Below are 14,525 nucleotides of genomic sequence, written 5' to 3' on the forward strand. Positions count from 1 at the left end.
GCTGCAGTAGAAGGGACACTTGCGGCCCTTCACCTTTCACTGTAAGAACTGGGATTATACATTTTTAGAAATGAGGGAAGCCAGATTTGAGTCATGACGGTATTATTTCTCTGTGCTGTCCAACACACAAATCAGATAACGGCAACCGTCTTTTTCCCCAGTGAGACTCTAAGTTTGACAGTACGGTTAACCACGTTAAATTTAAGTTTATGAGAATGCCATTAGATCTTGCTCTCCAGCAATTTCCCCTTCCCCAGGGGTTAAGAGAATGTACAAAGATTTAATAGCAAAACTCAAGTGTTTGGCAAACTAAGGGATTCTTAGGGTAGCTGTTCCCAAGGGAGAAATGAAGTGAGCACACAAGCTGGTACAGGGCTATAGAACAGGGGTGGTTTTCATGGCAGCAGAATATTGGGCACTGTTTAGTTTTACGCACGCAGAAATACCCCTGGAGTTTTTGAAGAATTTACTTACATTGTTCTTTTTCCTCTGTTGCTCAACAGCATTTTTCAGGGAGCCTAGCTCATTTCGGAGACTGGTGATTTCGGTCTCTTTCCCTGCAATACTGAATTAGCAGAACAGTCGGTCACAAATCTTCACATGCAAGATACTTAGAGTCAAATATTGAGATTTTCTCCTTCTCCCACTTTGCTTGTAGTGAAGGCAGATTAATGTAGCCTGCATGCAAAACGGGGCAGTTTTGGAGAGAGCCACCCATCTTGCACAGAGTCACGATCATGCAGTACTCATTGAACAAGTGCGCAATTTCAAACACCTAGTCCTCATCTGAAAGGTCTTGCATAATTGTTCCATTACATCTTTGTTCATAGTCCTCCTCTTACTTCCAATGCTTTTGTCTTACTGCTCATTTCGGTCCCCCTCCCCCGCTCTCCCCTCTCCCAAGCACTTAAATCAGACTGCACCTCTCTTTGGGCCAGCACCCCTCTCTCATCGCCTGCCAGACTCCTTTCTTCAAATCACTCCTCAAAACCCATTTCTTCCAGAAACCCTTTTCAACAGCAACAGAGGGTCCTGTGGCACCTTTAAGACTAACAGACGTATTGGGAGCATAAGCTTTCGTGGGTAAGTACACTTGCATCTGAAGAAGTGAGGTTCTTACCCACGAAAGCTTATGCTCCCAATACTTCTGTTAGTCTTAAAGGTGCCACAGGACCCTCTGTTGCTTTTTACAGATTCAGACTAACACGGCTACCCCTCTGATCCTTTTCAACAGCTCACCCTTAGTTATCTACTCCCTCCGCTTCCGCAAGGGATGTTTTACTTCCTGTCTATTTTAGATTGCAGGCTCTCTGGAGTAGGGAGCATGTCTGCCTGGATCCGCAGAACCCAGTGCGAGGTATTCAGCAGTATTTAAGTGATTGTAAACCAAGCAAAGAAAAAAAATGTGGCACATTTTAATGCATGAGCACGAGAGCAAGAGGCCATTACACACACTGTAAGCAAGCATTGCGTAACCTTTAACACAATTCTTTCGGCATGCTTCACTTCTAGCTTGTAATACCCTGTCATTCCTGAGCTTTTCCTCAAGATGATATTTAGGCCAGCCAGGCAATTTCATGACATGCACAAGAATTCACTGGGAAGCAAAGATCTAAAAATTCACTTTGCTTGGAACCTTAAATGAATTTTCATCTCAGCCACCAGAAGGGTAAGGCTAGCCCATTAACCTTGAGCATATTTAAATTTAAGCTCTAAGAAATGGCTTGCTTCCACAGTGCCCTCAACATAGAATAGGAGAGATTCAGGGTTTGCAGAACACCTGAGCTAGCAATTGCGATTCAGAGAGTTGCATCTGTGAAGCTCCAATTTACCAGACACCTAACTTATTACGGTCATTTCTCACTCGCATGCCTGATGCTTTTGAAAACCATTTGGTTTGTAGTAGATACAAGTTTTCAGTGCAATAATGGAAGTCACGTGTATTAAAAAACAATTACCAGCAATACTTACACTTGCAGCAGCTCGTCGCTTTGGACAGCCAGAGACGCCTACAAACAGATCAGAAATACATTAAAACGGCTTAACAGTAGCTGGGAGTGCTGTCGAGGAGGTGCCTTGCTTTGCTCACCAGCGCTCCCTGCCAGATCAAGCAGCAACATTAGCAGCCTCCTGTCCAGTCTTTTTTGGCCAGAAGGTTGGTGACTGCAACACGTGGCCTGAAGGGGAGTGAATGTGGAGCAGGGGAGCAATGTGGCGGGGTGATCAAGACTGCAGCACGGATGCAGACCCACAAAATAAGGGGGGGAGTAGGGACAGAGGCACCAGATATCCAGCAACTGGGAAAGTTACAAATTCCCCTAACGTGTCTTTAAATTGTTCCAGGATTGGGGCAGCTGATAAAGAATGGGCATTAGCCTGCTGTGCATACTCACGGCAATGAGCCCCATCAGTGTCAGTTATCACAGTCAAAGTGGGAGCCGTACCTGCTTACAAGTCTCTTGCTTTAATTCTTGGATTTGCACTTTAAACAAGTCGTTTTCTTTTCGTGCCTCCTGTATAAATAAAGAGAAGCGATGACATTATCTTCACACCCGTGCACTCCTGTTTGCCACCCAGGACACTAGTGCATAGGACGCTTATTCCCCATTAACATCTCACCTGTAACTGTTTTCCTTTGTTTGTAATTTCTCTCCCCCTTTCTTCTAACACAGCTTCCATCTTCTTCACCTCTTCTTCCTTCTCTTTCAATCTGTGACGTTCATTCAGGAAATCAAAAAGTCCATTGATTAAAAAAATAAGCCTCACTCTGGATAAGAGAGTTTGATGTTCTAGAGAGGGCTAGCTTCACAACAGTCAAGAAATTAAGCCTGTACATTTACAGCATATACATGACATAAGATGCTGCCAAGCAAGGTCAATCCACAGAGACCACCACAGCACGAAGTAGTCTCCACATACAAGCAATCTATGATCTCTGTGCCAAGAAAGCCAAAAATAGCACCAGCTGTGATACCGCAGATACCTGCCTACTAAGAACTGGCCTGAAGCTATTGAGTCATTTTCACATGTCACTTAACAGCAAATTCATTTAGTCACCATCAACGTACATAACATTCAAACCAGAAACAGGGGAAAGGTTACAAATCCCCCTCCAGCTAGCTCCCTAGAAGAATTAAACCTGGCTTCTGTGATTTCAACCTGGAATCCCAGGTTTGGCCTGGAAGTAGCTAGAATGTCACCTGAGGCACATGGCCCGGGACAATGTTTCAAGACTGTGGAAGGCGATTCCATCTCTCTTTTATTGGGCTGAACAGGCGTGGGACATTACCCAACGTTGTGGTGGATTCTCCATCACTGTCAATACGGGCCTGTGTTATAGGCGGGTGGACTAGATGTTCACAGTGGTCCCTTCTGGCTATATAATCTATGAATTGTCTCTCTGAGAAGCACACTAAGCTATCTGAATCTAAAGATGTTTAAAGCAACTCTCTTATGAAACACCAAATATGCGCATCCTTATCTCTCTTCATGTTAGATAGTGTTGTCACACTAACGGTTAGCATGAAAGCAAAAAGACAATGGAAAATGTAACTTTACAAATCAAGTGGTAGAGTGCTTCAGGAGTCCTGTGGAGGTAAAAAGCGACAGAGTCCTGTGGCACCTTATAGACTTACAGAAGTATTGGAGCATAAGCTTTCGTGGGTGAATACCCACTTCGTCAGACGCATGCGCCAATACTTCTGTTAGTCTATAAGGTGCCACAGGACTCTTTGCTGCTTTTACAGATCCAGACTAACACGGCTACCCCTCTGATACCTGTGGGGGTAAATTAGCCATCTGTATCTCTTGCTGTTTAGTTGGTTGCTGCCTGAGTGGGTACTTCTAAACAGCCCATAGTAGCAAGTATATTTCAGAACCCAAGGTCCAATTTAAAAGTGCCGTGGACACAGCTATTTTTAGCACGGTACTGCAAGCCCAAGCCTGTCAACCTGCACTTGAAGGCTTGCTGCCAGGGGCCAGGTAGACGTACCCTTTGATGCTGTATAGACCCTGGCCACTTTGTCAAACATATGCTTAATGTCAAGGTAGATGGGGAGAGAACAGAATACCGAGAGTGCTGAACACATAAGAGCTACTAGGCACGTGTTAAGATTCTAGTGAAATTAAAGAAGCCTCTATGATCACTTCCTTTTGCTCTGTGTATGCGCATTAGTATTTAGTCAGGCCACTGCACTTCCATCAGCACTAAAGCTTATTACACCAAAGCACATAAAAATTCCCACAATGAAGTCCCACACATTTCAATTTAAGATACATCACAGCACAGAGACCAGAAAGCACAGAAGAGGACACTTGAGAAGCTGCTAGGCATACTTACAAGATCTCCAGATCCTGGACTTGTGACACAGCAGATACCTATCAAACAGAAACATTCAGACCCATACTGACAGCACAGTAAGCACCTTCAGTTTAACAGTGAACATTTACATCAGTCAGAATAATGATCCCTAACTCTTAATATAGTGCTTTTCATCAGTAGATCTCAAAGCACTTCACAAAGGGAACTACAGAGAATGAAGTGTCACTTTTCTAGGGAAGACCAAATGTTTTTAGGTCAATTGAGTTTAAACATTAATATTGCTCCAAAACTGCATGACACCAAATTTTAAACAAAAAAACCCCACAAAACTGGATGCCAACTGGCACAAATCTAACTCAACCAGCCTCTACCACCTCCAGCCATCAGCGGGATAAATTACTCCCTGGCTACAGGACCGACTTAAGACAGAGTGTGTGTGTTTGGCACCACCTCTTGCCCTCAGAAAAATGAACCAAATTTCAGTACTGCAGAGTTAATTCATGCAGCAGCAACCTACCTTGAGAGCATACTGCATGCCAGCCCTTGCAAATCAAAATAAGCATGTCCGCACAGCCTTTTGCACTGGTTCAACCAAGGGCTTGTCTACATATTGAGTTATTCCAGAATAGATACTGCACTTGAAAGTTAATTTGTATTAAGGTAGAGTGTGAATTTAAAGTGTATACAAGTCCTAAATAGGTTTAAAATCACTAAGTTAAACCAGGGCCTGTCCTTTCAAATGGGCCATAAGTAGAAGCAAAAAGCATTTGTCCAATTCAGAAGTGTGAAGGGTCAGACTGGGGTGTAAACAAGGAGGCCCTGCCCCATCCTAGGGCTGGCTATTTCAACAGTAACAGGAAGCTGAACTAAAGAGAGGGAAGTGTATTGGAACTAGAAGCCATGCAGGCAGCAGCAGGTGGTGGTGGTTTTCCTCTGGCCCTAAAAGACTTAACCTAACCAGAGGCTTTGTTCTGTAGACTTTAAGTTGGGAGCTCTGACCCAGGTGAGGTGAGGACCCTATGAACTGTTTACGGTACTTGCTACAGTCCTGAAACCTTAGTAAAAGGAGAAATGCTATTTTGTTCATGTGTGTTGGCTCCTCCTTGCCCTGTGAAAGTGAATCTGTTAACTTCCCCCGATAGGGCAGTAAGGCAGGGTGCACCCACAATGCTGTACCGGGGATGGCCCATGCCTTTACAAAAACCCAAAGACGTTGCCAGACCATTCTGCTCTGGAATCCATACCTGCTGTAGCTGTTCCAAGTTCTGTTGCTCTAGCTCCTGAACTTTACTGGTTAAGTGGGTAATTGTATCTTGTTGACTCTTTGGATAGAAAAAGATTTAAGTGTCTGTAAATTCTGTATTCATAGTTATTGCATCAAACACTTTGCTGGACAATAAAAAAAAAAAAAAAGTTTACCTGCAACGATTCTCCTTTCTTAGCAATATCTTTCTCCTTCTCTTCCAATAAGGCCTCCACAGTTTTCATCTGTTCTTCCTTTCCCTTCAACCTGTACCATTATGCACAAAAAAGTGTTTTATCCATTTGAAAAAAAACTTAAACTTTGCAGCGAGTGCATAACAAACAAGAGCAGGCTGCATGATCAAAGGCTCCACTGCAGTTTATGCCAGCTGAACAGGAGTATGAACACTTCCATTTCACTCTGCTTTTGCAGGGAGCTTGAAAGACGCACTTGATCAATGCTACAGCTCATTAAATCAAAGTGGACTGAAATTCTGCACCGATATACATTGCAGTGATTCCATACACATTTCCCCTTGTCTCAAGATATTTCCCCGCTCCACATGAAAGGGGCTGAATGGATAGTCATGGAGATTTAAGTCATATTTTTCCACACAAGTACAGAAAGGATACCAGTGTAAACGTCCCACATTGCCCTGCCAGCGTTTCTCAACTCTGACTTGGATGTAGCACCTGTCAAGTAGTTGGGTCTCTATGCCCACTGAACACCTGATGACCCGCTCGGCGATTTCAGCAAATAGCCCCACTACGGCAATGGCATTCGTAACAAGGATGCTTGTCCACTAATACTACTTGCTCATTTCACACAGAATGGAGGTCAGAGAAGTTGAAATGTTCTTAAAACAAAACGTGAAGAAGGATGCCATAGAGCAGATTATATGCTTCCGTTATAGTAACAGTACTTACAGGTTCTGAAGGTCCTTGACTTGTGAAGTGATCGATACCTAAAGACAAACATTTGGTACTTAAATCACTCCTATAAGACTGGGCTATCCACATTGAAGTCCAGTATATACAGCTAAGTAAACAGACAACTATTAAAATTAGTTTGGGGAGGAAGAATGGGAAAACAAGGCCATCAGAGATTGTTAAAAGGGTCACTGTCTAGTAGTTTAGGTCTGGGGGAAAGCGTTACAAAACTGAATGTTCTCATTTACACACCTTTCATAATGATTTAGCACACTCCCTGCAGTGTCAGACATAGCAGCACTCCAGCACTGGGCCAGTGTACGAGAACCAGAGGCATAAACGGACCCTAAAGACATCTGTTTTGTTCCACTAGCCACCCTGAGTGAAGTTCAAAACAGATGATCTCTTTTATTAATTTAGATCTGAACACAAGAGATTTTTAAATAGGATTTCCAGACTGCCAGTGCCCCTTTACGTCTCTGTTCAAAGGAGGATGCCAAATGGAATATTTAATTTTTGTGGGTGGATGAAAGGGAGAGACAAAGCTTACCTGGAATATTTTTTCATTTGAATTCTATATCAAAACAGCAGACTATAAGCCTACGGTCCATACTCCTAGCAAGAGACCTGGCAGGAATCACAATAGCTGAAAGCCCATTAACTCCAGTAGGTAGTACCCTGCTCCAGTGCTGCATTAGAACCTGAATTATTTCCAAGGCCTTGTCTACAGCAGAGAAATGCATCATGCGAAGTAATGTTTGTTCCACTATAAAAACACCTCATGTCCATACCCGCAGGTGCGTCAAATAGTTTACAGGGGAACTGGTTACTGTTTAGAGCAGACTACGCATCAGAGCTAGACAGTGTTGGGTCCTCAGTCATTTTGGTGCCAGTGTGGATTGACTAGCCAAAAGGGTTCAACTAGCGCTCTGCTAACACTCCACAGTGCCCTGGTGGTTTCACAAAGTCTCCCACAATGCACTGCATGGGCACAGCTCTCACCTCCCGGAGCAGCACTTCAAGGAGGTGGTGTCCTATCTAGCTCTCATGAGACTGCAGCTACATATTGTGTTCAATTCTGGGCACGCTACCAGAGAATTAAGGGAAAAAAGCTGAGCAAACATCAAGACCAGGAGGGATTGCTTTAGGAGAAAAGATTCGACAGAAAAATGATGTATAACTTTGACGAACACCCTCTGAATCAGGGGTTCTCAAATGAGGTGGTGACCCGTCAGGTTGTTACGTGGGGGTCATGAGCTGTCAGCCTTCACCACCAATCACTGCTTCGCCTATAGCACTTATAATAGTGTACCTTAAAAAATATGTTTTTAATTTATAAGGGGGGGTTGCACTCAGTCTTGCTGTGTGAAAGGGGTCACCAAGACAAACGTTTGAGAACCACTGCTCTAAATATTTGAAGGGGATGAGCACAGACGAGAGGCAAGAGTAAGGGTAGTGCATCGAAGTATAACTAGGAACAACAGGGTGAAATCAAGAAAAATAAAGTATAGGCAAAATATCAAGCAACTTCCTGACAGCAAGATGGAGAAGACTGCCTGGACAACAGTATCCTAAATAGGGACAGTAGACCCATTGTTTGGGACACTAGATAAACTAGGACATCAGACATTTTTTTTACCTCTTTGCTCCTCACAGATGGAGTGAAAACTCACTCTGCAAAGACTTGTTTGCAACTACTGGCTAAGGGAAGAGAATGGCTGGCGTGTATACCTGGAGAACAGAAATGCCGAGAGCACAGGCCTTCTAGCTTTAGAGGGGATGGATAGGATTTGACAGGAGGAAAATACCATTTTGACCCAGTAGCTTTGAGCTGGTAGCGCAGCTGACGCAGGACAGTAAGAGGAAGCGCCTTCACTGTTTGTAGTCAAAGGGAACAGAACCCTGGAGGCACTCGAGGGTGCCAGGGCTCTACGAAACGAAGGTGTGAAGCTGCTGGAACTAACTGCGCAGAGCTTTGAGCTACAAGTTCTCACCAAGTCTCTCACTAGCAAGCACAGGACTGAGTATCTGTTATGGGGTCGCTGAGGAAGACGTCTGTTAGACTGTATCTTTATAGTTTTGTACCCTATAACCAAGGGCTTCATTTTGGTTTGTAGAGATTTTTACCAAAAAAATTTCCCGGTTTTACAACAAGCTATTTTTTTACCGAATTGCATCTGAATTTTGGGCCACTAAGGAACACAAAGAGACTGATGATGTTAAGAAAATCCAATACACTACATTAGGTAGACGTGTTTAGGTTAAAAATAAGTTAGTCTAAGTGTTAATGCGAGACTGGCTGTTAAAGTAAGGCTGTGTAAGACACATACACGTGTGCATACATGTACATCAGTGCTCAAATCCTAAATAAAGTGCCTAGACTTTAAACTTTACTTTAAACTCCCTAGACTTGACTCCCTGCTCTGGAAGGAAAGGGGTCATCTCGGGTAACCTGATGGTAGACCCAAGGGGAACCCCAGAGACTCATCTCCCTGCTCCAGGAGAGATGGCGGCTCGGTAACCTGGGCAGATCAGGTAACTGATCCATCATCTCTCCTTCCAGAGCGGGCCTGGAAGGGGTAAAAGGAGGCAGAGTGGGTAGATGGTGCCCTCTCCACCCCCACGTCTTCTGGGACCCCTTCGGCAGGAGAGATGGTGGCTTGGTAACCTGGGCCACCATCTCTCCCGCTGGAGCCAGGTCAGAAGTACTCTTACTTTTCTTTATTCATTGAGGTATTTTCCTGTCCCCCAGTATTAACCCCGATATTTACCCAGAAAAAAGTGAAGTTAATTTTTGCACTGATTTTTACACTTTTTTTTTTTTTTTTTTTTTGTAACAAACCCTGAAATTCCCATAAAATGTTAAACACAATAACCAGAAGTGAAGGGCCTTCCCTATAACAAACTTCACCCTACAAAACCAGGCCTCATCCAGTGACAGGCCCCAGTAAAACAGCTGACGTACTAGAACAGATATGCTAGTAAGCAAAGCATCCATTGCAAGGCTGCCTCATACTTCCAGCTCTAAGGAATTTTACCTGTTTTTCCATCTCAAGCTGGGAATTTCCTACTTCTTCTTTCAGAGCCTCTATTTCCTGTGTGAAAGCCTTTTCAATGACAAAACAGACAGGATTGGACAATGGAGACAGCACCACAAAATGTATTCTACAAGTTTACTACTACTAAATACAAGGCAAGAACAAATAAATGGAAGTTAATGGCACAGACACAGAAAGGCAACAGCACGACTCTGATAGGTACCTGAACCGTTTTCTCCTTGTTTGCAACTTTGAGGACTTCAGCCTCCAGGAGTTCTTCCACCGATTTTATCTTTCCATCCTTCTCACGGATTCTTAGCACAGAACAGAGAGGAAACATCACAAGCTAGTTGAAGTAGCGTAAGCGATCATTATTAACATCACAGTAGCCCCTAAGAGCCCCAGACAGGCCCCTCTGTGCTTGGTGCTGTACATCTGTATATCAGAACCACACAAGTGGGTATCCTACACACACCCAGGGTAGCGGAAGGAAGGGGATAGGGCAATGTGGTACAAGCTTGCTTTTGCAATAACTAGCTCTGTGCACTGTTGGTAGTAGGGTGACCAGATGTCCCAATTTTATAGGGACAGTCCCGATTTTTGGGTCTTTTTCTTATATAGGCTCCTATTACCCCCCACCCCGTCCCGATTTTTCACACTTGCTGTCTGGTCACCCTAGTTGGTACGTACCTAGTTTGGTTTGTAATCAGTAGCAGTAGTCCTAGGAGGCCACATGCCTACCTTCAGATTTCAAGTTCTGGCAAACATGCTTCAGCAAAATATTTACTGCTGTTTTTTTGTTTTTCTTAACCTTTAAGGGTAAGAAATACAAATCCACTCCTTTCACGCACATTAAAGGAGAACCAGCCAATAATCTAATGGTCCAGCATCTAGTGACCAAGGACAGGCCTAGATCCCTAAGGCCTGGGCTAGCAAAACGAATGTGAGTCCTACGTCAATCAACTCCTGTCCTCTACACTATTTAGTGTAGATCTATTACTGGATTTACAGAAGCATTAGTTTAGCTTGATGTGTTGCTCAGAGCTCATACAGTCATGCAAACTTTGTACACCTGATTAAAATGGAATGTTCAGGAGAGGCAACATACCCCTGAACATAGCAAAGAGGAGTTGGAAAAGTGGAATGAGGTTTAGGGCAGAGGGATAACAGGTTCATAATGCTACTTACACTTTCTGAAGTTCTTCCACAACTGATTCAAAAGAAATCTGAGCAAAACAAATATTTAGTTTAGAGAGACTGAAGGGTTCAAAGTAACTAACTGGTGGTTAGTGGGAGGGAAAGGGCCTGGAGAGCGCAGGGATCAGTAATGGGACACAAAGCTTTGCAAGCTCTAAGATGCTGGTTTGAATTTGGTCTGGGTTTGTAGTGGCCCTAAGTTTTTATCATAGGATGGCGGCTTGATGGCTTCTATGGTGGTCCCTAGTGGACTAGTGACCACCATCATCACAAAACTCATCCAAGTTATTGCAACACGCTCCAGAAAAACCTTCCCCAAAAGCAAAGGTTCAAGATGAGCTATTAAACTGGCAATGCCTCGTGAGATAAAGCCCAGCCACTGCTTCTTTAACAATGGTCAAGGCATACCACAAAGGCACTGGAATTACTCCAGTGTGTAGGAGCCTTAGGCATGGACCAGCACCCCACAGGGCTAGGCAGGCACTGTACAAACACAGACCAAAAAGACAGTGGACTCAAAACCTCTGCCTGGCCCTTAAGGTCACCAGTCCAATTTTTTAGGTCACAGACAGCATTCCCAGTGCAATCAATAACTCTGTGTACAAGTGCAGGTCACGCTTTGCTAATTAAGTGGGTAGGTTTATTAGTACATATAGTAAAAAAAAACTACAATCATTGGCACATAGTGCCTAACAGACTTTATTTGATATCACCAGATTGTTGTCATGATCTGTATTTCCTTGAGCTTTGGGGAGGACAGAGATATGGGGGCTGAGATATTGGGGGAAGCAAGAGGCAGAGAAATTTCTTTGCCAACTGTCTGGTTTAAAGGGGTTGGGATTTGCTGCTGGATTTGTTATTCATTTGTATAGATCGCATTTTAGCAGCCAGTAAAGCAAGTAGAAAATGGGGATAGATATTGTACATTTATAAACTTCAAAATCAGTAAGTAGAAATTTATATAGGCTCCCCGTGAGCTTTTTTCAGTATTAAAAGCGCTCTCATGAGCTGTTTGGGTGAAACCTGGTGCCAATAGGTGAGTAGACTCCCGCAACTGCCCAAAGAATAAAACAAGAGCATTATATAATGGACACATACACCCCCCCACCCAAAAAAAATTAGATCAAAGTTTTGATCATATAATTAGACATCATAATTCATATGTACCAGAGGGCTACATTCAGGTTGCCTGGGCAACCTTACTTCTGGCATTTCCCAATTTGAAGGTTTGACTTTGCAACTTTAATATTTTGAACACAGGTTTTGTATGTGTAATTTCCTAGGTTTTTTTGTTTGTTTGTTTTTTTAAATACTAAACACAGAAATTGCATTGTATGGTATCATACAGACTCCATGGGCATCATCAGGAGGTTTGGAACCTTTAGATCAAGAGGCACAGACTTCTGCCATTTGAGCTAATGGAGTAACTGACAGCAGTAGTTGCAGTAGGTTGTCACCCTCTATGTGGGCCAGCGCTAGAGAGGAGTAGAGAAAGACTTTGCCAGTGGGTTTCACAGATGTTTGCTGACAGCAGAGGAACGGTGAGATCCGGAATCCTGCGTTCCATTTCAAGATCTGGAGGCGAGAGACTGGGAGGGAGTGAGAATGGGGAAGATACACAGGATGGAACTGGGAATGGTGGGACAAGGAGATTGGGATGGGATATTCTGAGAGGTGAGACTAGGACTTGCTGGAAAAAGAGACTGGGATGAGATGCCTGCAGAATGGAGACTGGGACTGGCTAGCTAAGGAGAATGGGGCCGGAATGAGGAGCAAGGAGTGGGAGAAGAGATAAGTCAGGAATGGGTTGGAAGGGCTGGGGCAGAAGAGGGTCCCACTTGGGGGAACAGATTGAAGAATTTATACCCACTAGAACCGGCTCCTTTCCAGAAGTTGGAATGGAACCCAAGATTCTTGAGTCTCACCATTCCTCTGCAGTCAGCAAATATCTGAATATCTGGATCTAAAGGTTCCAACCCTGCTGATAACCCATGTGGGTATCAAAAAATTGTACAAGATTATGTAACCAAAGGTTGTCTCAATGCATAGAGACGCAAGGTGGGTAAGGTAATCTCTTATTGGTAGAGCCCTACCAAAATCACAGCCATGAAAAACGCATCACAGACCGTAAAATCTGGTCTTTTGTGTGCTTCTACCTTATACAATACAGATTTCACGGGGGAGACCAGTGTTTCTCAAAAGGGAAACCCTAAAAGGGAGTTGCAGGGGGGGGTCACAAGGTTATTTTATGGGGGGGTTGACAGTATTGCCACCCTTGCTTCTGTGCTGCCTTCAGAGCTGGGTGGCTGGAGAGCAGCAGCTGTTGGCCAGGTGCCCAGCTCTGAAGGCAGCGCCCGCCAGCAGCAGCACAGAAGTAAAGGTGGCAATACCATAACATGCCACCCTTACATCTGCGCTGCTGCCTTTCAGAGCAGGGTGGCTGGAGAGTGGCAGCTGCTGACTGAGGGCCCAGCTCTGCAGGCAACAGCACAGAAGTAAGGGTGGCAATACCACACCATGGCATCCTTACTTCTGCACTGCTGCTGCTGGCGGTTCTGCCTTCAGAGCTGGGATGCTGGCCAGCAGCTGCTGCTCTCCAGCTGCCCAGCTCTGAAGGCAGCGCCATCACCAGCAGCAGCAGCACGGAAGTAAGGGTAGCAGTACCACAATCCCCCTTACAATAACCTTGCTACCCCCCCCCCCACTTTTTTTGGGTCAGGACCCCTAGAATTACAACACCACCATGAAATTTCAGATTTAAATAGCTGAAACAATGAAATTGATGATTTTTTTAAATCCTATGACCATGAAATTGACCAAAATGGACCATGAATTTGGTAGGGCCCTACTTATTGAGCCAACTTCTGCTGATAAAAGAAACAAGCTTTCGAGCTACACAGCGCTCTTCTTCATAATACATACACACAGGTGCCAAATTAAAGTCACACAGGCAATCTCAGTTATGGCATTTCCTAACTTTTGAGTGCTTGACTTTTAAATCTTAAAATTCTTTTAATGTAGTTTGCACGTAATACAATTTAGGATTTAAAGTACTACCTGCTCGGATTGCTGAATTTGCAGATTTTGAACTTCTTTTTTCAAGGATGAATTTTCTGCTCGCAGTGCCTTTTAAAGAGAAATACACAGGAAAAGTGAAAAATGCAGTTTTAAGAAAGATCAAAAACAAATTTGTTCACTGCTCTTTGGATGATGCCTCATAAAAGCAATATTGTCCTTCAAGTTTTTATCTCTCTCTCTCAATTAAATTGACTCCAACTGAAACAGGATAGAAATTAGAGATGGAAAGAAGACCCACCTAGATCTAATCTCCCTACGCCCTGCCAGTATAGAATGTTTTATCTAGTCTAGTTTTACATGTCAAGGGAAGCCAGTAATTTTTTTCTTATTTTAGCCTAAAAAGCTTCCTTTTCTTGTTTTTACCACTGTGAAACAAGCCTCCTCTCTCTGGGAATTTACACACCCTTCAAATACCCGTCAACCTTTCTGACCCCTTAAAAATTGCCTACCCACAATATGTACATTTGTAGTTTATGGTGGCACCCACCATTGTATCTGAGCATCATCCAGATACCAGCAATAGTCACTCCTCTTCTCCTTCCCAGGAAGTAGCATTCAAGGGCTACTTTGAACAGAATTACAGGAGGGGGGCATGGGCGAGAGGGGCGTGGAAATATTTCTTGCGGGAATGTTAGGTCAAAAAAAAAAAGTTTTGCAGCGAGTTTAGTAATCATTGCAATTTCATCTGATACCAAGTTCCATGGCCTCCGTTCGGCCTC

The 14,525-nt window shown here is 43.8% G+C and overlaps 1 protein-coding gene across 7 annotated transcripts in view; it reads right to left on the reverse strand.

The window, feature by feature from the left end:
• Positions 1–14,525, reverse strand: part of KTN1 (kinectin 1) — a 79,713-nt gene that overhangs the window by 22,043 nt on the left and 43,145 nt on the right. For all 7 annotated transcript variants that reach the window (XM_026654174.2, XM_026654173.2, XM_026654171.2 and 4 more), the window contains exons 20-31: positions 13,786–13,854; positions 10,720–10,757; positions 9,755–9,845; positions 9,532–9,600; positions 6,491–6,528; positions 5,741–5,831; positions 5,566–5,643; positions 4,340–4,377; positions 2,620–2,710; positions 2,445–2,513; positions 1,972–2,009; positions 475–565 (exon numbers count right to left, since the gene is read on the reverse strand). In XM_026654174.2, the coding sequence (XP_026509959.1) occupies positions 475–565; positions 1,972–2,009; positions 2,445–2,513; positions 2,620–2,710; positions 4,340–4,377; positions 5,566–5,643; positions 5,741–5,831; positions 6,491–6,528; positions 9,532–9,600; positions 9,755–9,845; positions 10,720–10,757; positions 13,786–13,854 (801 nt within the window). The remainder of the gene's footprint in view (positions 1–474; positions 566–1,971; positions 2,010–2,444; positions 2,514–2,619; positions 2,711–4,339; positions 4,378–5,565; positions 5,644–5,740; positions 5,832–6,490; positions 6,529–9,531; positions 9,601–9,754; positions 9,846–10,719; positions 10,758–13,785; positions 13,855–14,525) is intronic.

This window comes from Terrapene carolina, unplaced genomic scaffold (genome assembly GCF_002925995.2).
Source record: "Terrapene carolina triunguis isolate 2854851 unplaced genomic scaffold, T_m_triunguis-2.0 Scaffold189, whole genome shotgun sequence".
NCBI lineage: Eukaryota > Metazoa > Chordata > Testudines > Emydidae > Terrapene > Terrapene triunguis.